The 27761-nt window shown below is 39.6% G+C and overlaps 1 protein-coding gene across 2 annotated transcripts in view; it reads right to left on the bottom strand.

Moving 5' to 3' along the window:
• Positions 1-1050: 1050 nt before the first annotated feature.
• Positions 1051-27761, bottom strand: part of ABCA9 (ATP-binding cassette, sub-family A (ABC1), member 9) — a 78849-nt gene continuing 52138 nt past the window's right edge. For both annotated transcript variants that reach the window (XM_011933359.1, XM_011933433.1), the window contains 16 exons: positions 26205-26378; positions 25902-26015; positions 19695-19814; positions 16881-16949; positions 16018-16109; positions 14699-14819; positions 13668-13785; positions 12885-12976; positions 10717-10877; positions 9603-9678; positions 9435-9529; positions 8298-8417; positions 7961-8101; positions 6808-6887; positions 2726-2781; positions 1051-2604 (listed from right to left, as the gene is read on the bottom strand). In XM_011933359.1, coding sequence (XP_011788749.1) covers positions 2506-2604; positions 2726-2781; positions 6808-6887; positions 7961-8101; positions 8298-8417; positions 9435-9529; positions 9603-9678; positions 10717-10877; positions 12885-12976; positions 13668-13785; positions 14699-14819; positions 16018-16109; positions 16881-16949; positions 19695-19814; positions 25902-26015; positions 26205-26378 — 1728 coding nt within the window. In that variant the 3' untranslated portion in view covers positions 1051-2505. The remainder of the gene's footprint in view (positions 2605-2725; positions 2782-6807; positions 6888-7960; positions 8102-8297; positions 8418-9434; positions 9530-9602; positions 9679-10716; positions 10878-12884; positions 12977-13667; positions 13786-14698; positions 14820-16017; positions 16110-16880; positions 16950-19694; positions 19815-25901; positions 26016-26204; positions 26379-27761) is intronic.

A 27761-nucleotide genomic window follows, 5' to 3' on the forward strand; every position in this document is an offset into this window, starting at 1 on the left:
TTAGGGTCCAGAGATTAGGGAGGCAGATCTTTACTGGGCCATTTTGGAAATTCTGCCTCTCATAGCACCAAATATAAATAAGAATATTTGTTGGTAATGTTATTATGAAGATTGCATAAAATAATCAATATATGTTCAGAACCTAATTATAATGTGTATTCTTAGTCTTATAAATAATGATAATATTGCCATTATCATACTATGCTTCCAAAATTACTATAGCTCTAGAATTTTTATGTGGCTCAAGTTTACTGTTTCAGTTTCTTTTATAGAACTGTTGGATATAAATCCTTTGCTTAACACACTTTCACTGAGATTATTATTAGCATTTTTTTAGCTTTGGGAACATACTTTTAGAATACTGAAATGATGTAAGCATTTCTTCATCAGTTCCCAACATATAGCACATTGACATGTTCTTGTTGAAAAATGCTTCACTGAAGAACTGAGTCTGAGTGTCATTAGTGTGGCTGAACTCAGTCTTATAAAATCAAGTCTTATTTAAGGCACAGGCCTTATATACAATGATAATGGCACACTCTGGCAATTTGGCTTATTGCAAGAAACATTCTACTACTAATATATGTAAAGTGAACTACAGTTTTCAATGTATTGACTTGTATCAACTCATCTGTGACTTATAAAAATCAAGTGACTCAGTAGGATCAGTATTAATGTCTCTTTTTAAAAAAAATAAGAAGTCTGGGCCGGGCGCGGTGGCTCATGCCTGTGATCCCAGCACTTTGGGAGGCTGAGGTGAGCAGATCATGAGATCAGGAGATCAAGACCATCCTGGCTAACACGGTGAAACCCCGTCTCTACTAAAAATTCAAAACATTAGCCAGGCATGGTGGTGGGTGCCTGTAGTCCCAGCTACTTGGGAGGCTGAGGCAGGAGAATGGCGTGAACCCGGGAGGTGGAGCTTGCAGTGAACCGAAATCCTGCCACTGCACTCCAACCTGGGAGACAGCGAGACTCTGTCTCAAGAAAAAGAAAAAAAAAAAAAAGAAGTCTGGGGCCCTTGACCCAAGGTCTCATATGAATATTCTCACGGGTTGATGGAAGCGTTTTATTTTTAAAAACTAGAAGAATGTAAGAAACAACTAAAATCAAAGCCAAGGTCTTTCACACAACTGCCTTCAAGTGTTCAATTAGATAGCAATAGTAATAGTATTAACAACAACAAAAACTCACCTAAATAAGAGTATACAAATATATTGTGTTTATTTTAAGGTGTTTATAGGGTTACCAGTTGGATAGGTCATAATATATAGAGATATGGGAAATTAAGACCTATGAAGTTTTAATTCTTTGCATAAGAGTATACCCTTGCATCATTAAAAAAACATAGAAAAACAGAAATATGTTTCAAACTTGTATATAACATATATATGTGTATATATGTGTTCAACTTGATCATTCAGGTTCTTACTGAAATTATTTATTTATTTATTTTTATTATACTTTAAGTTCTGGGGTACATGTGCAGAATGTGCAGAATGTGCAGGTTTGTTGCACAGGCATACATGTGCCATGGTGGTTTGCTGCACCCATCAACCCATCATCTCCATCATGTATTTCTCCTATCCCTCCCCTAGCCCCCCACCCCTCAACAGACTCCAATGTGTGATGTTCCCCTCCCTGTGTCCATGTGTTCTCATTGTTCAACTCCCACTTACGAGTGAGAACATGCAGTGTTTGGTTTTCTGTTCCTCTGTTTGTTTGCTGAAGATGATGTTTTCCAGCTTCATCCATGTCCCTGTGAAGGACATGAAGTCATCCCTTTCTATGGCTGCATAGTATTCCACGGTGTATATGTGCCACATTTTCTTTATCCAGTCTATCATTGATGGGTATTTGGCGTTGGTTCCCAGTCTTTGCTATTGTAAACAGTGCTGCAATAAACATATGTGTGCATGTATATTTATAGTAAAAGGATATAGATCTCAAATTTGCTTTAAAGGCACAACAGACAAAACATGGACTCACAATCTAAACTCTGAAAAATGACAGAAAAGGAAAACCAGTGAATTAAGAATAAGTATTTTAAAAGTGAATTATAAAAAGCAAATACTGTGCTGCTGGGTAATCAATTGACTCCCCTTACCCGGAAGTCAACAGGATGTCTTAATTTATACTTTAATCAAAAACATAAGAAAGTGTTTAATATTTTGAAGTTCAGAGAAAGAAAATTAAGCATTCTCCATGAAATCCTCAGAAATGTAGACAATTCTATAATAAACGCATTTTTGAACTTAACACAGTAGGAAACATGGGATTTGGTTGCTGGCACAAAGGCTGCATGGTGTGGCTTAGCCTTATGCCCTAACATCACCCTCATTGACATCCCCTGTTGTCTCGCTGTAAGAAATACTATTGAGGATCATTATTGCATGAGTTTCAAAGGCATTTTGTACTACCTCTGAGATAAGGTATATTAAGGCTATAAAATATTATCTTTTAAAGAGTCATAGGATTAAAGAAAGACATAGGGTATCTGGAGCTTTAAGGCTCTTCCTGAGGGAGGAGCTTCCACTTCACCGAGGGATTAAAGTCATCTTCAAGATCACCCAGCTCCTGCTCCTTGGCGAGCTCCAGGAAAACCTAAAAGGAAGGAAAGCAGTAAAGAGAGGAGAACAATGCCATACTGCCTCCTGCAGCTCCAAGCGAACGCATTATATATATATATTCCATAGATGATATAGAATCACTAAAAATGACCCACCTGCTCCAGGGTAGACTGTGAAAGGCTGTACTCCTCCAGGTCGAAGCTCTGTTTAACTGCATAAGAATTGAACATACATTAGGAATTCTATTTTTTTTCAGTGAGTTTTACCAAGTTATGAACCAAAATACATGCAAGTAGATCTTAAACATAAAAGATAAGGTAGTAAGTATTCTTAGACTAAATATGGGAAAGCAAATGCATGATATAGTCATATAACAGGAAGGAAACTCCACCCCATTCGTCTAGAGTATTGGTAGAGGCACCACAAAACTAGAAAGCAGTATCAGAGGTTCCAGAGCATCTGTGCAGAACAAGCTAAGAGATGGTACCCTCTGTGCTAGACAATGACCATGTACCCCTCTATACCAGCCCTCATTCTTGTCTACTCCAAAGGCTGATGTAACAGATGTCTTCTGGTGGATGTCACCAATGGCAAGCCCATCAGGAAGGACAGGGGATGCAGGAGGTCAAGGCATTTATTCTTTCACTTCCTCCCTGACACCAAGTGTGTGCCTTGTTTCTCTCAAGGTAGTAGGTTCTACATGACTCTACCCTCAAGTTCAGGTCACCGCTTCCTCTCTTAGTCCCTTTGGACATAAGAATGGTTAACACTTCTACTGTTTCTCATCTCAGGTAATTGCACTGTTTCATGTACCTTTGCAAAGAGTCTCGTTGCGGGAAGTCAGGGACCCCGAACGGAGGGACCGGCTGAAGCCACGAGAGAAGAACATAAATTGTGAAGATTTCATGGACATTTATTAGTTCCCCAAATTAATACTTTAATAATTTCTTACACTTGTCTTTACTGCAATCTCTGAACATAAATTTTGAAGATTTCGTGGACACTTATCACTTCTCCATCAATACTCTTGTGATTTCCTATGCCTGTCTTTAATCTCTTAATCCCATCATATTCATAAACTGAGGAGGATGTATGTAGCCTCAGGACTCTGTGATGATTGTATTAACTACACAAATTGTTTGTAGAGCATATTTGTTTGAGCAATATGAAATCTGGGCACCTTGAAAAAAGAACAGGATGACAGCGATGTTCAGGGAACAAGAGGGATAACCTTGAACTCTGACTGCCAGTAAGCCGAACAGAATGGAGCCATATTTCTCTTCTTTCAAAAGCAAATAGAAGAAATATCACTGAATTCTTTCTCTCAGCAAGGAACATCCCTGAGAAAAGAGAATGTGCCCCTGAGGGTAGGTCTATGAATGGCCATGGTGGAAGCCGAAGGGATGAAATAAGCCCCCATCTCCTGTAGTGCTCCCAGGCTTATTAGGACGAGGAAATTCCTGCCTAATAAATTTTGGTCAGACAGGTTGTCTGCTCTCAAACCCTGTCTCCTGATAAGATGTTATCAATGACAATGTGTGCCTGAAACTTCATTAGCAATTTTAATTTCGCCCCATCCTGTGGTCCTGTGATCTCGCCCTGCCTCCATTTGCTTTGTGATATTTTATTACCTTGTGAAGCATGTGATCTCTGTGACCCACACCCTATTCGTGCACTCCCTCCCCTTTTGAAAATAGCTAATAAAAACTTGCTGGTTTTATGACTTGGGGAGCATCATGGAAACTGCCAAAATGTGATGTCTTCCCCAGACTCCCAGTTTTTAAATTTCTCTCCTTTGTATTCTTTTCCTTTATTTCTCAGACCAGCTGACACTTAGGGAAATAAAAAAGAACCCACGTTAAATATCGGGGGTGGGGTTTCCCCTGATAGAGTCTTCTGACAAACACAAGTTCCTTGAATTATCCTATTTTGAGTTTACCGTCTGTTTACCAATTTGAACTATGACTGAGACCCCGACCATGTAGATACATAAGAAGAGGAAGATAATGAATGGAAAAATAAGACTGGAAGGCAAATATTTATTTTGGACAGTGTCAAACTGCTGTGGCATTTTCTTTCTTCTTTCCTTGGACATAGGACTAGTCCCTATCTTATATCTGGAAACATGTGAAGAAGAAATACAGTGGGTGGCTGACTTCCCTGTACTTGTAGAGTTTAGAGAAGCAAAGATGCTTGTGTGTTTCTCATGGATTTCAAAGGGGAGGTGTCTTGAGAAGATCACCTGGAAAGGTAAAGGGGTTTCAAGAAAGGGACTCAGGGGCTGCCAGGTGGTCACAGGAGCCAAAAGCAGGATGCATCACCCACCCCAGGGAGCTGTAGTCAGAGACAATAGATGAGAGGGGAAAGAAAGTCATCAGGGAATCCATAAAAGCATCCAATGAAAGAAAGGGCCAGCAATTCTTCATTTCTATACTGGAGATCCCAATGTGATATCATAGCTCTAATGATCAGATCAAGATCAGATGCCATATTATCTTTTCTTTTTTCCTCCTACACTACACCCTGGAGAGGCCCAAAACATTCATTTATGAGTCATGGAGGAAATAGAGAAAGACAAAACATAAAACTGACCATTTCACCTTCCTAGCTGTAGGTCTCCAAATTGGAAGCAAGTATGACCTGGAAAGGGCATGTGAGGCTAGGGTTTTGCTGGAGTTTACATTACCCAGAAGAGATTGGTGGTAGGAAAGAATGAATCTATGCAACAAGGCAAAGGGATTGCCATGGAGCAGGCATTTTGCTTGGACGACACCGTGCCCAGCCCATTCAATAAGTGTATCGCACCTGAGAATGTAATGGTGTTCAAGAACATTTGGAGGAAAAAATGCTAGCTTACATCTCCACATTTTGTACTTTATGTCATCGTCACATATTGGAGCAAGAAATTCTGATAAATAGTTGTTTTCCTCCTGAATGAGAATTTCACTTTTAGCAAATCAAGTACTGCAGAAGGAATTTGAGGTGGGAGAGAACACTTTTGAAAGCAGAAACATGAGTAGGCTTTTTAAAAAAGCCTCTAGGGAGGCAGCCTTCCTGAAACATCAATCTCTGCTCCTAATCCATTATAAAATACTTCCTGTTGATCTCACTGTGGAATCCTTCCAACTGGAAAGATGCCAACCAGCCATCGGGGCATAATGGTCAGTGTGGTCAGTGTGAAAAATGGCCACATAGACCACAGAGTGAGGTTGACCAACAGGATGAGAAAGTGAAACGAAAACCTATTTGGGTGATCCTAATCCTGTCTCAAGAAGAATCCCATTAAAATCTAGGATGACCATCCTGGCCAACATGTTGAAACTCTGTTTCTCCCAAAAATACAAAAATTAGTTGGGCGTGCTGGCGGGTGCCTGTAGTCCCAGCTGCTTGGGAGGCTGAGGCAGGAGAATTGCTTGAACCCAGGAGGCAGAGGTGCAGTGAGCCGAGATTGCATCACTGCACCACTCCAGCCTGCCAGCCTGGTGACAGAGCAAGACTCCGTCTCAAAAAAAAAAAAAAAAAAAAAAAAAGCTAGGATGCTTGAGGCCTCTGATGAAGGTGGGTGACAAGCCAGAAAGCATAGCTCAAGAAGGGGCATGAGGTTTCATACACTAACTCATCAGATTTCATACACTAACATGACAGGGAAAAACCAAGCCCCTGATACATTGATGCAGTATGCAAAGACCAAAAGCCAAGGGTCTAAAATGAGTCACAGATTAACACACCTAAACAGAGACAGGAACCTCCTTATCTGCATCTATTAATAGATGGCTATCAAACAATACATAGAGGCAGAAAACAAATTCATATGTTTCTGCTTGTATGAATTTGTGGATAATCTATGCCTGAATGGCAATGGCAATGGTCTCTTTCTCCCAGAACCTTGTTCAATTACAGTAGGGTTCCTTAGCCCCAGCACTAATGACATTTTGGTTGGTCGTTCTTTCCTGTGATGGATGACCAATGCATTGTGGGGTGTTCAGCATCATCCCCGGCCTCCACCCACCAGAAACCAGTTGCATCCAACCTCTCTGTCCCCACTTGTAAGAACCCCACATCTTCCCAGATATTGCCAAATCACCCCTTGTTGAAACACACTGAATTAACAGTCTTAGTAATGTATTAATGATGTGATAGCATAATTCTATGTTTATGCATTTTTTAAATAGTGGTTTTATGTCAGATTTAGGTTTATCCATTTCCCAGAGTTTTGTCTCTAAACAGTCACTCTTACCTATCTCTAATTTGAAGAAAGCCTGTGATAAAGGTCGCACATCCTCAACAGGCAACTTATAGACCATCAGGGAGGAGAACCTGTGAAGGGAAGAGAGTGAGGCTGAACTCCAGGTGTCAAGGTTGCAACCCCTGATGGGTACAAGTCTAAAAAGGGCAACAAGGCTAGGCACGGTGACTCATGATTCCTGTAACCACTGCAATTTGGGAGGCCGAGAGGGGAAGATTGCTTGAGCCTATGAGTTTGAGACCAGTCTGGGAAACAGATTGAGATCCCATCTCCACAAAAAAACTTAAAAATTAGCCAGGCATGGTGGTGTATGCCTGTATTTCAAGCCACCATGGGGGCTGAGGCAGGAGGACCACTTGAGCCCATGAGATTGAGGCTGCAGTGAGCGGTGATTGCACCACTGCACTTTAGACTGGGTGACAGAGTGAGATCCTGTCTCAAAAAATAAAGATAAAACAATTAAAAGGAGCAACAATATCGTCAACAACTTGTTTAAATATTCACATCTGTATGGTGTTAGAGAGACACTCATAATGTAAGTGCTCTTTGATCAACAAGAAGTCAATCTACTAAGAGGAGGAATGAAAGACAAAGGGAAGGAAATTGACAGCCCCTGTGCCTTATGAAGGGAAGAAGCAGAACTACTTACCCTTCTTCTTAGTGAGAAGAGAGTAGCATTTCAGTAAAAAGAACTAGATTCTACTGCTGTCTCCACACTCTGAGCCTCAGTTGATTTTACTGATAATAATATATAGAAATGTTAAGAGACACTATTCACTGAACTTTGATGTCTGGCACTCTGGCATGGGCTTTATGAAGGTGACCTCCTTTAATGAGGGATGGTTTTACCCTCTGGAAGGAACTCCTGAGATGACCTAAGTGCATGCATGCATCAGGAAGTATCTGGCGCACGTTAGAGCCCCCATGCATGCTGATTCTCTTACAAGAGTCAGCTTTCAATTCAGCACTTTGTTCTCTTATTTCCCTCTTGTGGGAGCCCTTGGAATTGAATTTTCTCTAAGTAAAGTACTTGCAATTACCATAGAGTTAAAGAATGAGAAGATAAAGCTCTTATTCTGTCATCATAGTGGAAATACAGAAACAGAAACCAAGGACTGTGATAAAACAAAACACCTGTGTCTACCTTTCCTGCCCAGCAGCCTGGGGGAAAAGCCTCAGGATCTCTGCGTGGAGGGGCTCCACTTGTGCCAGGTTCTTCACCTTCATCTCCAGCAGGTAATCTTTGCCAAATTTGCTTTTCAGGTGTTGGATGGAACCGATACATCTGGAGGTAAGAGAAGGATAAAGTCAAGGAAGAAAAGAGAAAAATGTATGGCTTGTGATGTTCAGCCTCTGGAGGCCAGAGTAAGGCCACATAGAGTTGGGAGTAACCACGCTAGCTCCTCACAATGTTCAGGGAAACAAACTGTGTTCATAGCTCACAACCTGGGGGTTGAGCGCCGGCTTTGACAGACACTCACCTCAGCCTTCCTGACACCATGATGGCCACTCGGTCACACACTGCCTCGGCCTCTGCCATGTAGTGGGTGGTCAGGAGGGCGCCCCTCTCCGTGTTTCTAAAGGTGGCCCGAATCACCTGCCTAAAGTTAAGTCAAGGGAAAACACAAACTCATGGATATACTCAAGGTATCTGGACTTTTTTTTTTTTTTTTTGAGACGGAGTGGGACATTACCAACACAATTAGAACTTCATTTCGCGATCTCGGCTCACTACAAGCTCCGCCTCCCGGGTTCCCGCCATTCTCCTGCCTCAGCCTCCCGAGTAGCTGGGACTACAGGCGCCCGCCACCTCGCCCGGCTAATTTTTTGTATTTTTAGTAGAGACGGGGTTTCACCATGTTAGCCAGGATGGTCTCGATCTCCTGACCTCGTGATCCGCCCGGGCCTCCCAAAGTGCTGGGATTACAGGCTTGAGCCACCGCGCCCGGCCGTATCTGGACTTTTTTAAAAGAAGTTTCCATCAATGCACAGATGAAACATGCAGCAAATTCAGACTAGACAAAGAAGGGGTGTGTGTAGGGATGACAGGCGTGGAAATAACCAAACTATTGGTTAGAGTATATAATTCAGAGCATAGAAAATGATATTGGGTAAGATGCTATCTATAAAAATACTAAGTTCAGGAATATTTATGAGAATGCAGTGGGAGCAAAGAAAATTAGGAGAATTTACTAAAAAGCTAGATAATCATGACATACTCCCTATAGGTACAAAATGACAGGATTCAGAAATTTCCCAAAAATAATTAAAAAATATATCAAAGATTTGGAATGTTTTTTTCCTCCATAAGAACTGTATATCAGGTGATGTTGCAGAAAGATTTAAAGCTTAATTATCGATGGATTTGACTGGATAAAAATGTTTCATGTAGGAACAGACACAAAATTTATTCAAGCAAATATTAGGGTGAGATAATACAGCTTTTTCTTCTGAATAAAAGCTGGTTGTGATTTGAAATCACATAATTTATTTTCCTAGAATATTGCTTTTCCTGATACTGTGTGTGTCTTTCCCTTTCTGAGTAAACAATGATTTTTCAGACCAGTTTTCACAGGATCAATACACTCATGCAGTGGTTGCTCACGATAGCACCTCACCACATTTGCTGCTGCCCCTCGGGGTCCATCCCGGTCGACGGCTCATCCAGAAGCACCACTGACGGGTTCCCCAGGATGCTCAGCATGAAGCACAGCTGCAACGGGAGGAACAGCCCCTCTGGTTCCCATCTGTGGCACTTGCAGAGCAACACCAAGCCCTGCCCATACCTTTCTCTTTATTCCCTCTGACAAGGTCTTCACAGGAGCCTTCAGCTGGTCCTGCAGCTTGAGCGCATCCGCTAATCTGAAGAAAACAGAGGCAATCCACATGATCCCAACACTGGCGAATGTACGTGAGAGAATGAGCAAATCAGGAGAAACACGACAGTGGGGAAGGTGTTTATGAGTGGTCAGAGTGGTCATAAAATTTAAACCATCTAGGTACTTTATGAACCTTTCATAGTCATCAAACTCATATTTTCAATGATGTCTTTCCATATTGAGAATAATCAGGCTGGACTGGGTGCAGTGGCTCACACCTGTAATCCCAGCACTTTGGGAGGCTGAGGAGGGCGGATCACAAGGTCAAGAGATCGAGACCATCCTGGTCAACATGGTGAAACCCTGTCTCTACCAAAATTACAAAAATTAGCTGGGCATGGTGGCGTGCACCTGTAGTCCCAGCTACTCAGGAGGCTGAGGCAGGAGGATTGCTTGAACCTGGGAGGCGGAGGTTGCAGTGAGCCGAGATTGCGCCACTGTACTCCAGCCTGATGACAGAGCAAGACCCCATCTCAAAAAACAAAACAAACAAACAAAAACCAAGAATAATCAGTCTGGGCACGGTGGCTCACACCTGTAATCCCAGCACTTTGGGAGGCCAAAGTGGGCAGATCACCTGTGGGTCAAGAGTTCAAGACCAGCCTGGCCAACATGCTGAAACCCTGTCTCTACAAAAATACAAAAATTAACCCGGCATGATGGCGGGTGCCTGTAATCCCAGCTACTTGGGAGGCTGAGGCACAAGAATCGCTTGAACCCAAGAAGCGGAGGTTGCAGTGAGCACTCCAGCCTGGGTGGCAGAGCCAGACTCCGTCTCAAAAAAAAAAAAAAAAAAGAAAGAAAAGAAAAAGAAAAGAAAAGAAAAAGAATAATCAATAAACATTTTTCTCTCCAGGCTCAAAGTGAGAGAAAACAACACTGAATGGAGTTCTAGATGACCAAGTCTTCTCCCACAAGCATGGGGTCATCAATTAGCACCTACCTGTCTTCATTTTGTGTGTATGTCATTAATACAACATGCCCTCAGCAAAGAAGGGGAGCGCCCCCCAGCCCCAGGTACCGTGTGATGGCGATTGTCGCATCCCCTTTCCTGAGCCCTTTCACGGCGGCGTACACCTCCAGGTGCTGCCTCACTGTCAGGTTGGGCCACAGCGCGTTCTCCTGAGGGCAGTACCCCAGGAAGCCCAGGGGGTCCCCTCCGCCGCTCCCTTTCAAAATCACCTACACGAAATAAGTTCATTATCAGATTCTATCCCAAATGTCACGTATATGTATGTGCACGTAGGTGCATACCTCAGTGACGCCCTTCTCTTCATACACACAGGTGCTAAGTGCACAAATGCAAATCAGCAATCACTTAGTTCTGGGAAAAGGTGGTAAAAGCCCACTTTAAAAGGCAGACATTCCATGGTTGTCCATTATAGTGTAGACTTTATTACCAATTCCATGACCATGATTGAACTCAAGGTTGCTGATTCGAGTAGCTTTTACTTGGCTTCATTCATTGATCCAAATATTCACAGGAATAGATACTTGTTGAGAAATCTGTTTCACCAGTGATAGTTAAAATTATAGGATTTATCTTGCAATAAGGCAGTGGTTCTCAGCCAGGTGAATCCTCCTCCTAGGGGATATTTAACAATGTCTGGAGATACATTTTGTTGCCACAATTCATGTGTATATGCATTGGGAAAACAATATTACTGGCATCTAGTAAGTAGAGGCAAAGGGTGCTGCCAAACATCCTAGTATGCACAGAACAGCTCCCCACAACAAAATGACATTATCAAGTACATAATAATCAAGGTTGAGAAATCCTGAACTAAGATATAAGCAAAAAACTTTTAGCACTGTGTTTAGCCCATAGGAACCAATATATACATGATAGCATTTATTATTTTTATGAGGCAGACTATGCTTTACAATAATAAGAACGTCTAACATGTCCTCAGTACTTGCTATGTGCCATTATCTAAGCATATGATATATGTTTAATTACATTATCCTATCCTTACAGAACCCCTGTATGTGTTAGACGTTCATTTTATCGTTGATGTTTTACATACAGAAAATTAACACAAGCATGGATTATGAAACTTGTACAAGGTCACAACAAGGTAAATCTGGGACTTGAAGCTGGGATCTACCTTTCTCCATATTGGTCAGGCTGGTCTCAAACTCCCAACCTCAGGTGATCTGCCCACCTCGGTATCCCAAAGTGCTGGGATTACAGGTGGGAGCCACCGTGCCCAGCCCTCATTTGCATTTTTAAAGACTGTTCTTGCTGCGGTGTGAGGCAAGAGTGGAAATGGAAGGACAGGAAACCTCTGTAGCAATGAACACCACTGTGCGACCTTCCTTCGTAAACACTCCCTCTGACATTGACCTCATGTTAAAGGTCAATAGCATTTCCTCTTCGAAGTTGTGGTCCTTTGTTCTGTCCATCATTTTCCCCAAACTTGGCCTAGACATATCACCAAGTGGTACTCATATATTATTCTAGTTTTTGCTTTGCAATTTAGGTAATTATCCATTTTTTTCATTACATCTGATTTCTCTTGTCTTAATAAACCCTGGATCTTTTACCATTAGCCCAGAATCACCATTGTCCTTCAAGAATGTCAATGTATCTGCAATAATACCCTCAACTGCTCTGTCACTACATTACATAATCAGGGCCAACAAATGTTTCAATAATTGTAAGAAAGTTTCTGTGGTATACACCTTCTTAAAGACCTATGAAGTTTTACTAGCTAATGGACTCTTATTGTTACACGAGTCACACAGAATCTTTAATTGTAGCATATAGGTAGAGGACAGTCATTAAATATGAAGACTCATGACTCTGCAACCACAGAAGCAGGAGTTGTCATTATTCTGACAGCGGTTTCTAGTGTCATGCTGGGTGAGGCCATTACATTCAACAAAGTTCATGGATACATAAATCAATAAAGCAAAGATATCTGACTTTGAGGAAGATATGTTTCCTTTTAATATCTTTATTTCTCACTCAATAACATGCATAGTATATATGATATGTAGTCCTTCTCAGAAACAAACTTTTTGGAATTAAAAACATAAATTTTTAATCAATCCTTTTTATTCAATGCATAAATCACACTAAGTGATTAAGGATCAACTACATAGTCTATTATTGCCATCAACATTCGTTGTAAAATGTTTATCCGAGGTGGCGCTAATGACCACATTCCTGTGCGTTTTACTGACCTGTCCTGCAGTTGGTTTGGTGTCTCCAGTTATCATCTTAATAGTTGTACTTTTACCAGCTCCATTGTGTCCTAACAGCCCTATAACTTCGCCTGAAAGAAAGTGGTATGCTCAGAAATATACAAATAATTGCAACAAAAATAAAAGCAAATACCATTTGAGGGCTCACTGTGTGTCAAGTGCTATGTGAAATGTGCTGTATACATTATTTCACTTATTCCTCTCTCTCTCTCTCTCTCTCACACACACACACACACACACACAGAGGCACCTGAGCATTATAACTAGCTTCATTTTACAGGTGAGGAAGCTGAAACTTAAAGAGGATCAATAACTTGCCCCACATCATACAGACAGTAAGAGGCTGAGCTGTAAGTTGTAACATATTTTGATTCCAAAGCCTGTTGCACTGAACACCCCCCACCACTTTCACAAAATGTGCTGTTTTGGGGGAATGAAGAAAGCACTGCTATGCCTCCGTTGGCTCCCTTCTGTGTAGTATTCACCACAATAAAATTACCTAAAAACTATACCATCCTTCTTAACAGAAAGACCACCTCTTTTCATTGTTGTTGTTCTGTCTGTGTTACAGAACAGACATAACTGTCTTCCTATGTAAAGAAAAAATGCCGTTATCATTTCAACTGAGGTTTTCAAGCAGAAGGAGCAGCCTTAGCCTGCTGCATTTGTCAACAGATGCCCCAGATTCAGACACTCTTATTCCCTGAATAATCCAGTCTTCAGATTCAAGATTGCTCTACTAACGGAATTACTGTTTCCAACCTTTTTTAACACAAAAAGAGACATTTCTTGTGGCAATTTTTTTCTTCCTTTTAGAAAAGCAATTTTTCTTTTTGCCTGCATATTCCTTCCGTAGACAGCTGGCAATGATGACGGGTGTCTGTAAAGACAAGTAAATAGCAACAGGACTTTATTCTCATCTTGAACTGAGAGAATGCTCCACACTCTTGTCACCAAACATTTCCTTATACAGAATCATGAATCAAACCACTTCTTCCCCTAGAAACTGTCATTTTCAAGTGAACTCTCACAGTCTATATTCCTACCAGGAAAGGGCATTTGCACCATATTCTGGGATTTGTTCTTTGGAGAGCAGGAATAGAGACAGTCACTGAACCAACAGATTTGATAAGACACACACTCCCATAAACAATCATGCACACAAACACATATACACGTCAGACAAGCTCTCTCTGAGTGACTTGCAATAAGCTTTACTTTGGTTATAAAACACAAAATCTTACTTAAGTTTTGTAATGTTTAGCTGTACTTATCAAAACCACGACCCTGAAAAATAAATCGATGTAAGTCAAAGTCTCTGTGTATGTGTGCACGTACGTGTGTTTCTTGAGACAGGGTCTTACTCTGTCACCCAAGCTGGGGTGCAATGGTGCAATTATAGTTCACTGTAGCCCTGAACTCTCAGGCTCAAGTGATCGTCCAGCCTCAGACTTCTGAGTAGCTAGGACTACAGACACATGCCACCACGCTCTTCTAATTTTTTTTAAATTTTATTTTTCATTTTGTAGAGATGGGATCTTACTTGTTGCCCAGGCTGGTCTCAAACACCTGGCCCTAAGTGATCTTCCCACGTCAGCCTCCCAAAGTGCATTGTGTGTGTTTTCTTTGCTCTCTTAGATTTGTGGGCCTTGCATACCCACTGAAGTCAAGTAATAAGCTATATGTGTAAGAGTGAAAGAACCCCAAGTGTTTTTCAAAAACTAAACTTAGAAGGTTGCTCACTTTATCTGTCAGAAAAAAAATATTTGATGAAGAACATTTCTGAGTTCTACCTCATCAAAGTCTCTGACACCCATAGCATTCGCTGTTCTCATTCTTTCCGTCTGGATATCTTCCTCCTCTCCTTCAGGCTCTTCTGGGTTTGGAAAAACAGCGTTACTTCTTGGAGAAATTCTGAAATCAAAACAGTGTGATAACGATAAACTTCAGGTTAAAAATCTTGTATCAAAATTAATGAATTTTCCCTATACTTCCAATTTTTGGTGTAGATTCATTCCTCTCTATTCTTCTACTTGCACCATCTGCCTTTCAAACAGCCTAGTTTCCTTCAAGGAGTAGAGTAATTATATCCTACTATCTTCTTTGCTTTTTACCAAAGCTTAATTCTCCTTGTTGATGGTGAGTTTTCTTTCAAAGAAGAAAGTGGTATACACCCTCTGCCAAAGGATTTTGAAGCAGAGTTGCATGAAGAAAGGAATCTAGGAACTGTAGTTTTGACAACAGTTATTTTGGAATTCTGAGGTCTTTGTGAGAACCATGTGTCCAAAGATTTGGAATCAAGGATGTGTCCCAGAGAATCCAGGATATCTAATCACCATACCAATGTTTAATTAGTTACTGAGCACAGTCACTTCTTGGGAATGTGTGACAGAATCATTCTTTCCTCTCTGCTACAGACTCGTTCTTGCCTTCATCATCCCACCATTGATTCCTGCTCATTCTTTTATCTCTTCCTTGTACTACACTCTGACATTCCGGCTGCCTGTTGGTTTCCTAAAACATGGCTGTCATCTTGTCACTCTTCTCTGCTACCACAAAAATTAGACTTAAGCTTGGTTTATATTTTGTATGGAAGGCCAAGTGTTCGAGACACATTGGTGTCTTGGTTTCCCGTTACGTAATTTGCAAAACCTCCCCTATGCTTTTCTGTTTCAAGATCCTCCAATATCCAGCCTCCCTTTCGTTTTTCATTATCCCCCAGCACAAGCCTACAAAGGAGCTCCTGGTGCCTTCATCTCATCCTTGTTCTTATTGCACAAACTACTCTTCCTTCCTGGATTGGCTTAACTTTTCCAATGCTTTTCTGTATTTACCCATTATTTTAGAGATTCTACCTCTTACGTAGAACTTTCCTCTACTAGTAAAATTATAGTCTGCCTTAATTTTCCAGTGTCTCGTGTGTGCTAATGTGGTCTCTCTCTCTAGATTGTAAGCTCAGTATATATTCCTATACTATCGGTTATAAGAATTTTATATATTACAGTCTTTAAAAATCATCCTCTGAAGTGCCTTTTACTTAATTCAGCATATTAAAAAGTTCTTAAAAATGAATGTCAAAATGAAACATGAAATTCTATTTGATTTTCTCAACCTGAACACAGGATCTTTTCTCATTAATTTCTTCCTGCAGTTCGTTTCCAGACATCGCAGAATGAAAAGAAAAATGAGAAAATGAAGGTAAGGCTAGGGAAAAAGGAAGACAATCAAAATTAGTATCACTATAAATACAATGATTTCAATATTAGAATTAATTTAAGGAGTTTGATTATATAAAAATTTGATTTGATAACATTCATTTTTTCAAGGCTGAAAGACAACCTATTTAATATTCTTTGAAACTGTCAAAGTTAGCCTCACTGCTATTCAGAGAGAGCCCTAACAGAAATATAATAGTAGCAAGTGAAACCAGTACTACCCATGACAGATGATTATTGTAAAGACAGGGGTCCAGCGCCGGGCGTATTGGCTCATGCCTGTAATCCTAGCACTTTGGGAGGCCAAGGAAGGTGGATCACATGAGGTTGGGAGTTCGAGACCATCTTGACCAACATAGGGAAACCCCATCTCTACTAAAAATACAAAATTAGCCACACATGGTGGTGCATGCCTGTAATCCCAGCTACTCCAGAGGCTGAGGAAGGAGAACTGCTTGAACCCAGGAGGCAGAGGTTGAAGTGAACTGAGATCATGCCATTGCACTCCAGCCTGGGCAACAAGATTGAAACTCCATCTTAGTAATAATAATAATGATAATGATAATAATAATAATAATAATAGGGGTCCAGGTTAAAAGCCATCGTGTGTGTGTGTGTGTGTGCATGCACATATGTGTGTGTGTTGCTTCAAATGCTTAAAATGTCCAAACCTTCTTAATTTGAGGAAATTCAGAGAAACTCAAAACATACAAAGGTTGTGTTTCCTCATGCAAGAATGTTGAAAAAAATGTCTTCTTACTATTAGCAGTGCCAGGAATACAATTTCAGATTCTGAAGCTCCTAAGTAATCCATGGAGTCGGGAGAAATCTGTAAAATGAGCAGTAAGTGTATTCAGGTGAACCCTCTTTATTTATTCAAGGAATTTATCCCACTTAAGATAAATTGATGCCTATTCAATGGCCTTACAACCATTCTACCTGATGCTCCCTTGGGTATCATGTAAAAGTTAATTTAAGACTGTGCAGTATGTCTTCTTTGCTTCCAGTGTGTCTCTAGGCTGGGATGCCTTTGTATGTAACACTGTGAGTCAGCAGGATTTGCTCTGTTAGGAGAATCCTGGGCTGGTGCTGGCAGGACTCTGAAGCAATGGCAAGACTGTCTTAAGACAAACCCTCTCCTCTAACCTTACCTGTATTTCTCTCTTCATTTGTGGTCTTCCCTCGATGATGCACCCAAGAACCCTGAAATCTTTATGTTGCTCTTGCCCTCTTATAGCCACTTTTGAGAATAATCATGGCAATCTTTTTCAAACTGAAGACAAAGTTCTTCCCCTAGAGTTCCACATGTATACATATAAGTACATTTTTCCAACATCCTCCACTCTTTTGCAAATAAAAGGCAAACGGACAATTTTCTTTCCTGAGCTATATTTACCAACACATTTCCTGAGCAATTTTAAGCCCTTTGCAGTAAATTTCTATCACAGCCAACCACCATCTAGAGAAGATGACTTTCCCACATTGGATGGCATCATTTCAAATGATTTTGTTTTCTTAAGTGCCCCAGTTGCCCACTTTCAATAATTGCGCTTCATTTAAACTGAACCTCAGGCTCCCAGATCTCTACTCTCTCTGTTGATACATTTTTTTTTTTTTTTTTTGAGACAGAGTTTTGCTCTGTTGCCCAGGCTGTTGTGCAGTGGTATGATCTCGGCTCATTGTAGCCTCTGCTTCCCAGGTTCAAGCAATTCTCCTGCCTCAGCCTCCTGAATAGTTGGGATTACAGGCAACCACTACCACACACAGCTAATTTTTGTATTTCTAGTAGAGATGGGGCTTCACCATGTTGGCCAGGCTGGTCTCGAACTCCCTGCCTCAGGTGATCCACCTGTCTCAGACTCCCAAAGTGCTGGGATTACAGGCTTGAGCCACTGCACCCGGCCTCTGCCAATACATTTTAGTTTTCCAGCATCCTTGTGCTAATGTTCCTACTCTGTAATTTGGAGTTGGAGAACTTCTAACACACCAACTCCTTTTCCACTGTCCATAATCACCCTCACGTCTTTAACTTCATTCTCTAGCTTAGAATCCATGATATCTTCAATTCCTTTTTATATGGAACTACTGCTCACTTATTCTTTTCTTTGTCAAATTTGACTGCCAAGCATCCAACCCTTATTGAACCCAACTCTCTGCCTTTCTTAAACTGCATTTGAGAAGCAGACTGTAATAAGAAAAACTTTACTTTGCTGACTTCACTGAAAAGTAGGGCAGAGGGTCTTTGGCACTGTCTGTCCATCCTACTGACCTATGCTCTGAAATAGTTTTTCACATCAAATTCTCAAAATCCCAAGCCCTCTTGGCCACTGTTAGTTAATGAATTCCCCCTCTTACTTTCCTAAAAAAATGTAGAATCAGTCAGAAGAGAATCATCTCATCTTTCTACCAGCAAAGCCACAAAACTATCTGCCTCCAGTGTCTGTATTATCAGATTATAATTTCATGTTCAGTATATGGAATGTCCCTGCTTTTATGGACAGCACCCTCTCCACTTGTGGACTTTATACTATTTTTTCTCAGCTATTCATGGACTTACTCATGAGATAACCTCTATCTCTTTTTTCCAGTGTAAATTTCTCTAACATCAACATGGTATTTTTTTCTTAGCACAAACAGACAAAAATCTATTCTCCCTATTCATTTATTCTTGAATTTTTCTGCTACCATTTTTGCCAAATCCCCTAGAAATACTTACCTTTACCCACAGTCACCACATTCTCCCTTCCCATTTTCTACTAAGTTCACTCTTACTGTGCTTTTGTGTTGACACTTTCATGAAAATCAACCTTGTTAAGATCACCAATGACGTTCGGGTAGTCAAAGCCAATGGTCTCTTTTCAGTTGTCAGCTTTCTAGAGCTCACAGTAGCATTTGATGGTTTAATCATTCCCTCCTTCTTGAAATGTTCTTTATTGCCATCTGGCACACACCCTTCTGAGCATCTGAGAAGAGCTTCCAGCACACAGAAGCCTGCCATTTTTGTTCTGTATCTCCCTGGCTCCATCTCAAATGAATTTGCTGGCTCCTCCTCTTCACAACCTCTAAATTTTGGAGTTTAAGGTCATGTCATTGGCCTTCTTTTTATTTCTATTTCTACTCACTGCATAGGTCACATTATTGTCACATGGCTTTCATACCATCTGTAAATGGATCAATCTCAAATATCTAGATTTAACCCCAATCACCACACACCCTGACACATTGAATTCCCAACTCATGCATCTAACTGGCTACCTGACATTTCTCCAATCCAACATATCCAAAACTTAACAAAAAAACGGCATCTCTTCAGCCTCTCAGTAGGGCTCCCAACAGTGAGAGTTCTCATGAGAACTAAACTGCTACTGCCTTTGACTTTCATAAGCCAAAGCATGGCTTCCTACTGAATCAGACTATGCCCCTTACCCAGGCATGGCAAGAGAACTGACTTTCCAAAGACAGAGACCTTTAAATTGTGTACAGCTGAGGACTCTACCTATATTTCTGCAATATTCATGGCTTTCTCAAATGGTCACACATTTCATGACCCCTGGATAGAAGTGGAACTACTTACCCCAGAAAAAATGAAGAGAGAGCCAATCAATGTGAAGGGAGGTAATAAGACAGTGCCAAAAAATAGCCCTAGAAATCCATATTCATTTAGATCAGTAGCAACTATTGAGAAGATGACCATCTAAAACAAAAGCACAGTATAGCATCACTAAAGTGTAACAATCTGAATTTTAGGATGTTTTCTAAGAGAGTGGGAATTCATCTTATAAACACTGTTATTTTCAATTTCACTCCCCAAGCCAGTATTTATGTCATTTCTTTCCTTTGCCGCATAGGATTTCATCACAGTTTTCTAGTGGATTTATGATGAATTTTTTTAAAGACACAATAATGCTTCCCAATCTCAACTGGCATACAAATCAGGTGAGACTCTTGCTAAAATTTAGATTCTGATAAAGCAATTATTTATTATACATTACTCTGCATTTTTCTTTTCTTCATTTTGCAATAGTTCATAGATATCCTTTTAGGCTTAGGCATACCAGCTATTTGTTTTCTTGGCAATTATTTGTTTGAATGGATGTGCAAAATTCAACAATTTTGCCTTCAGAAAACATGTTTTTAATTTTTCTGCTCCTACGAATGATGGTCTACATAAGTCTTTATGTATGGACACTTTTAGTCTTGAAGGAGAGATTCTGAAAAGTGTAACTGCAAGTTAAAATTTATGTGCATCTAAAAGTTTAACAGTTACTAACATTTTGTTTAAAGTTTGTGACATTTATTTTACAAACCATGAATTAGAGTACACATTATACCACACATCATTGACACAGGAGGTCATAGTTATTTATTGTAGGTATCACTGATTTTATTGCTGATATTAAGTAACTAACTTTATAATTTTATCATTTGATATGATATTTACCATTGGTTTAGGTAATTTGTCCTTCTTGTGTTACTATTTTCTTTATACTAGGTCTTTTTTTTTTTTTTTTTTTTAGACGGGGAGTCTCGCTCTGTCACCCAGGCTGGAGTGCAGTGGCCGGATCTCAGCTCACTGCAACCTCCACCTCTTGGGTTCAAGTGATTCTCCTGCCTCAGCCTCCCAAGTAGCTGGGATTACAGGCACGTGCCATCACGCCCAGCTAATTTTTGTATTTTTAGTAGAGACGGGGTTTCACCCTATTAGCCAGGATGGTCTCGATCTCCTGACCTTGTGATCCGCCCGTCTCGGCCTCCCAAAGTGCTGGGATTACAGGCTTGAGCCACCGCGCCCAGCCTATACTAGGTCTTTTTAAGGAACTATATGATCTTTACTTGACTCATATAGTTTTCTTCCTTTAGCTGCTAATACTGAACCATTATTGTGTCCTGAAATAAATCATACTTGACTATTTTGAAATGATTCTTTTCTTTTCTTTTTTTTTTTTTGAGACAGAGTCTCGCTCTGTCACCCAGGCTGGAGTGCAATGGCGCAATCTTAGCTCACTGCAACCTCCACCTCTTGGGTTCAAGTGATTCTCCTGCCTCAGCCTCCCAAGTAGCTGGGATTACAGGCACGTGCCATCACGCCCAGCTAATTTTTGTATTTTTAGTAGAGACGGGGTTTCACCAAGTTGGCCAGGTTGGTCTCGAACTCCTGACCTCAGGTGATCCACCTGCCTTGGCCTCCCAAAGTGCTGGGATTACAGGCATGAGCCATTAAACCTGGCCAAATTATTCTTTTTCAAACTTACTTCTGTGTTTGCTTTCTTTCTATTTAGAGAGTTGTCTTTAATTTTTCCAAGTGAATTTATCAATGGGTTTTTAAAGCTTTTTAAAGTTTTATTATTAAAGTTATGCTTGCTTTACAAAAGGAACTCTTCAACTTTATGAATTTTTTCTATTTAAATATTTAAGTATTCTATAACCATGATTCCCAAAGTTATTTGAACTTCCTAAATGTTTAATGCATTAAGCAGTCCTTATCAGTGCTTTTGCAATTTTTGCTTTTCTTGAATTCTTTATTTCTTGGTTGGATTAATTTTAACCCTAAGTGGTTCATCTTTCATGTGGCTGTAATTTGTTCCTGGGTATTTTTCTTTTCTTTTTTTTTTTTTTTTGTTAGAACAATTTATTATTTATTTATTCATGTTTTTTGGAGCAGTTTTAGCTTTACAGCAAAATTGAGTGGAAGGTTAAGAAATTTCTCATACACCCCCTGGCCTCACACAGGCACAGCATTCTCCAACAAAGCAGTACATTTGTTAGAATTGATGAGCCTTACTGACACATCTTTAACACCCAGAGTCCATAGTTTACATTAGAGCTTACTCTTGTTGTTGTACATTCTATAGGTTTGGACAAATATTTAATTATATGTATTCACCATTATAGTATCACACAGGCCTAAAAATCCTCAGTGATCCACCTGTTCATCCCTCACTCCCTGTGACCCCTGGCAATCATTGATCTTTTTACTGTCTCCATAGTTTTGCCTTTTCCAGAATGTCATTTAGTTGTAATCATACAGATTATTAAAAGTGTATAGATTTTTCAGATTGGCTTCTTCCACTTAGTAATACACATTTAAGTTTCCTCCATGCCTTTTCATGACTTAAGAGCACATTTCTGTTTACCCAAAATAATATTCCATTGTCTGGATGTAACACAGTTTGTTGATTCACCATTTTGGATATCTTGGTTGCTTCCAAGTTTTGACAATTATAATTAAAGCTGCTATAAACATCATTGTGCAGGTTTTTGTGTGGACTGACTAACTTTTTCAGTAGGGCTTTTAAAACATTTACTTCCTGATTTTATATTTGATTATGTCTCACCTTTCCTAGAACTGCAACTTTGTAGATATAATTTTGGAAGAGAGAAATTCCATTTCCTTTCCCTCAGATGTTTGAAAACTGACGCACAGAATTGCAGGAGATAAATCTGGGACAGCTGGAAGTTTTCTCTTTGTGATTGGTTTACATTTACTTCTTGGGTGCCTTTATTTGGAAGTTTCATATCGTAATGAATATTGATCATTCCATAACAGTCCTTTCTAAATTTAAGAATTTCTTCTATTATATTTTTATACATAGAAGTATAATAGAATTATATTATTTTAAAAGAATTATACATATGTGTAACAATGGATTTGCTACATAAAAATATTAATTATTCTGTTGTTGGATTGGCTTTGTGTTTACATCTTTTTTTATTGTTGTCTTGCTGATTCATGGGGATTATCTTAATCCTTTATTTTATATATGTAATTAGATTTTCAGCCTTTTTCAGAATTCATTATTAGTTCTGAAATTATACTGATGGTTAGTGTGTTTATGCGGATCTAAAATTTCTTTTTTTTTTTTACATTCAGGATGTTTTATTATTGTGACTCTGAGCTTTTGTCTTATTAAATGTGTATTCTTTTAAAAAATCTATAGGAAAAGCTGTAACGGAAGTTTTATTTGTTCTGCATTGTTTTGGAATACTTTATTAATTTCTTTGCTATTGGGATGCCATGCAGTACCTTTTTATCTTGGACATGTCTAACATATTCAGGTCTACTGAGATCATCTAAGTGCTCTGATAAAGCGCTTATCATTTCTGAACACGCTTTCTTTCTTGGCTGATATTGGCTTATCTTTTTCTTTGAGTAAATATTTTGATGTAGGGCATTGCTTTCTATCAGTATCTTTGAAACCTGGAGGCCTAGATGTATGCAGTGTGCTTAGCTTAGGCTGTGTGTAGCCTTATTGCTTTTTCCTGTAGGTCATGTCCAGTGTTCTGCACCAGTTTTCACTCTCCCTAGTAGGCAGTGAATCTCATTGTCAAGGAGTGTGCACACTATTAGACCTTAGGCCAGTCCAGTTCAGTTCAGAGCCCTGTAAAATAGCAAACCTCAGCATCCCGCCTCTCCAGATGAAGCATTCTTCTCTCAAGGGTTTTTACTTACCTGTGCTAGGATGTCAACTCAGTCACTCTTGTATACCTTTTTGGAGACAATTATCAGTATTTTACCAACTAACTTTTCCTCATCAAAATTGCTTGTTGAGTATGGAAGTGGACTTAGGAAAAGCTCCGCATTAGGGACTTCATTCTTTGGCCACCACATTTCCACTTAGGTTTTCTTTGTTTCGTTCTACCCTGCTCTACGAACAAAGAGGTTCTCTCTCTACATAACTAATCAAATACAACTTGCATGATGTGTAAGTTAAATTTCTACATGCTGGCTCATTTTTTTTCCAATGAATCTTCCAGTTCTGAAACAGGTGATTTAAGTTCCACTTGCATTAAATTCCACTTGGATCTTTAGAGATGATTGTGTATTTTGTTATTGTGTATTATTTGCTAAACAAATTAGGAGACTTCGATTTTCCTCATGAATTTTGCATTTTGTCAACATATTTCTTTCCTTATTTAAGACTTTTGGTCTAGAATTTGACTTCATCTGCTATTTGTGTAGACACTTCTAATTTCCTCATTTTAAAAAATGCCTGTTAAGTCATTGCCCATGACTTACGTGTGTTTATTGTAAATAACATATAGCTAATTTTTCAAATCCAGTCTGGAAGTCATTGTCTTTTCTTCTTATTTTCTAATTTATATTTACTTGTGGCATTTTATTTTTGTTTCTTCCAAATGTGAGGCATCCCCCATATCATCCTCTGGAATTCTCATACTCTGTGGGTGGTTCCACCTCTTTGAAAAACTGTTTGGCAAGGTCAACTAAAGTGGAACATAAAGTTGAATACACTATGACCTAGTAATTCCATTGCTAGGTTTATATCTCAAGACACACACACACACACGCACCAAAAGACATACAAGAAACAAGAAAGTCATGGCGGTGTTATTTATAACTGCAAAACAAGAAGCCACTTGAATGTCCATCAACAATGAATAAATAAATTATAGCACATTCATCAGTAGACTACTACAGCAATGAAAAGAAATAAACTATTCTGGTGGCTCTCAAATGCAACAGCATGGATGATTCTAAATAACCTGTTGTCAATTATGTACAGATATATAATGATGCCTTCTACATGATTCCATTTTTATTAGGTTCAGAAACTGGCTACACTAACCTATGTGAATATAATAGGAGTAATGACTTTTACAAGGAGGAGGGAAATTGAAAATGGGATGGAAGGGGGCTTCTAGGGTTCTAGTATCATTCTATTTATTGATGTACCTGGTAGTTTTGGGGAAGTGCTCAAAAAAACTACCAGACACATCAATAAATAGAACATTACTAGGTGTGCTTAAAATGTGCATACTTTTCTATCATGTAGGCTACACTTTCCAACTAAAATTTATTTTAAAAAGGTCTCATTGGATATTATATAGAAAACAGTTAACAGGAGGCAAGAGTAGAAACAGAGAGACCAGTTACAGATATGTTGCGCTACTCTAGGTGAGAGAGGATGGAAGGTTAGGCAATGGATATAGCGGTGAAGTCGGGACACATCAGGCCAACTGGGAAATGTCTAGAGTTTAAATGACATGCATGTGGATTGAATGCTGGAAAAAATGGAGGGTGATCAAGGATGATTCCAAACTTTTGGAATGAGAAACTAGCTGGGTGGATTCTGCTGCAATAAAGTAATCTATTCAGAACTGACCAAGGCCAGGCGTGGTGGCTCACGCCAGTAATTCCAGCACTTTGGGAGACCAAGGAGGGCAGACCACCTGAGGTCAGGAGTTTGAGACCAGTCTGGCCAACATGGTGAAACCCCGTCCTTACTAAAAATACAAAAATTAGCTAGGTGTGATGGTGCACACCTATAATCCTATATATTCAGGAGGCTGAGGCAGGAGAATTGCTTGAACGCGGGAGGTGTAGGTTGCAGTGAGCCGAGATCATGCCACTGCACTCCAGCCTGGGCGACAGAGCAAGACTCTGTCTCAGAAAAAAAAAAAAAAAAAAAAAAAAAAAGAAAAAAAGAAAGGAAGAATAAGATTGAGGCGACAATTATATTTCAGGTATGTGATCACTAAGGTCTTCTTTAAATATTCAGGTGAAATTGCAAGTGAATTGCTAGAAGCAGAAGTCTCTATTCAGAGGAGAAGTTAGACCTGGAGACACGTTTGAGGATCATAGTTTATAGATAACATACACTCACTCATAGAGTAGACTTTAAATAGAACCGTGATTATCTTAGAGTAATTAAAATTTTCCAGAGAGTGGTATTAATTTGCCACTCTGCTTGGTACAAAGATTAAAATATGTTCTTGGATTTACAAAAAATGATAAAATAATAGTTACTATATGCATACTTACAATTAAGAAGAAAAATGACCAAATGCCACTATTTTTTCTCCCATTGCGAAAAATGAATGAAATCACATATGTCAAGAAAACAAGAGATGAGACATAGCCAATACTACACAGGATCTGAAAATAGAAACGTTAAAGTCCAATAAGGTAAATACTATCTAGAAGAGTACTCATACTTACTCCTCAATTTTCCAAAACTATACAATAGCACAGGTAATCTGAAGTTCTTTGGTTTAAGATTAATAATATTACTGCATTTATGAAAAAATAGTCTAATAAAACCATTTCATAATTGCTGCCACTTACTTGAATTAATAGGTTTTGAATTATAAATATAATCTCCTCTGGGCTAAAAATATAATCCATTATTTGCATTAGCAGGAGGATCAAGAAGTATAGGGAAACATCCACCAGTGCCTGGCCAAACCAGTATGCAGAAGGGTAGAGGCCCGAAATCCGTAGCTGAGAATGAGCTTTTTTCTGATAAAGAAATAGAAGAATCATCAAAAGCTTCTGAAAAGCTGAAGTTTGGAAAATTGCAAATATATAGCCATGAAAACATTCATTTTTGCTTCGTGTTTTAGAAATATTATCCTGATTTAGCAAATGATACCACCACTCACCACACCCTTGTTCAGAGGCATTGATAATGCTGCAAGCCATGTCATGATTTCATCGTCTAAAGGGAAAATGCACCAACATAACTAGCTAATGTTATGTCACAGAATGATTGGGCATGGCCTCAATGAGAAGACATCTTTTCTTTTTGCGACTGTTCTTTCCTTTGACATGAAAACTTGCACATTGCACAAAGGTTCAACATAAGTGGGATTACCATTTCTTGTAAGATACTTAAAATTTATGCTGAATGTAAACGGTGCATTTATCATTGGCATTTTATTTTAGGTCTAAGAAATGGTCCTCTAGTTGATTTCATTTAAAAACTCTTTAGGTTGGAATCGGCAAGACTGCCTTTAAAATGTTGCACTATTCTTATTGTCTTGCCGTAAGTTATATTTTCCATTATCGCACTGTGAAAACTAGTGAGTGGATTTTGCTATTTTGACCACTATAAGTCACATTATTACAGTGATTGTCATAACACAAGGTCTTGAAAATATGACCTGAACTATTTTAAACAGTAAAGCATAAAGGCAATTAAAATTTCAAATCTGGCTGGGCGCGGTGGCTCAAGCCTGTAATCCCAGCACTTTGGGAGGCCGAGACGGGCGGATCACAAGGTCAGGAGATCGAGACCATCCTGGCTAACACAGTGAAACCCTGTCTCTACTAAAATACAAAAAACTAGCCGGGCGAGATGGCGGGCGCCTGTAGTCCCAGCTACTCGGGAGGCTGAGGCAGGAGAATGGCGTGAACCCGGGAGACGGAGCTTGCAGTGAGCTGAGATCCGGCCACTGCACTCCAGCCTGGGCGACAGAGCAAGACTCCGTCTCAAAAAAAAAAAAAAAAAATTTCAAATCTAAAATTGAGTCTATATAAGGAGATTCATTAGCAAAAAACTGGAATGCAAATAATTCTGGAAAGGAGAGTACATCTGGAAGGAAGTAGGAAAGAGGATGACAGTGAGGACTGTTGGAGAGTTGACAGAATGTATACCATATGACTGACTTCATGTTGATCATGGGGCACTTACAAATTTAAGTTGCAGGGGAAGAGGAAATAGAGGCAATAAACAAATAAATATAGTGATAGCTACCTAAGTAAAATTGGGCACGTGTTAAGAAGAATTCAGGGTTGTATTACAGCCTTTCAAAGAGAAATGAATTGTAACTCGGGGGTCAGGTCAGAGAAGGTTCCCTTGTGAAGTCATGGGCAGTGAATAGGATATATCCGGGTGACAGG

This window comes from Colobus angolensis, unplaced genomic scaffold (genome assembly GCF_000951035.1).
Source record: "Colobus angolensis palliatus isolate OR3802 unplaced genomic scaffold, Cang.pa_1.0 Scaffold1, whole genome shotgun sequence".
Classification (NCBI taxonomy): domain Eukaryota; kingdom Metazoa; phylum Chordata; class Mammalia; order Primates; family Cercopithecidae; genus Colobus; species Colobus angolensis.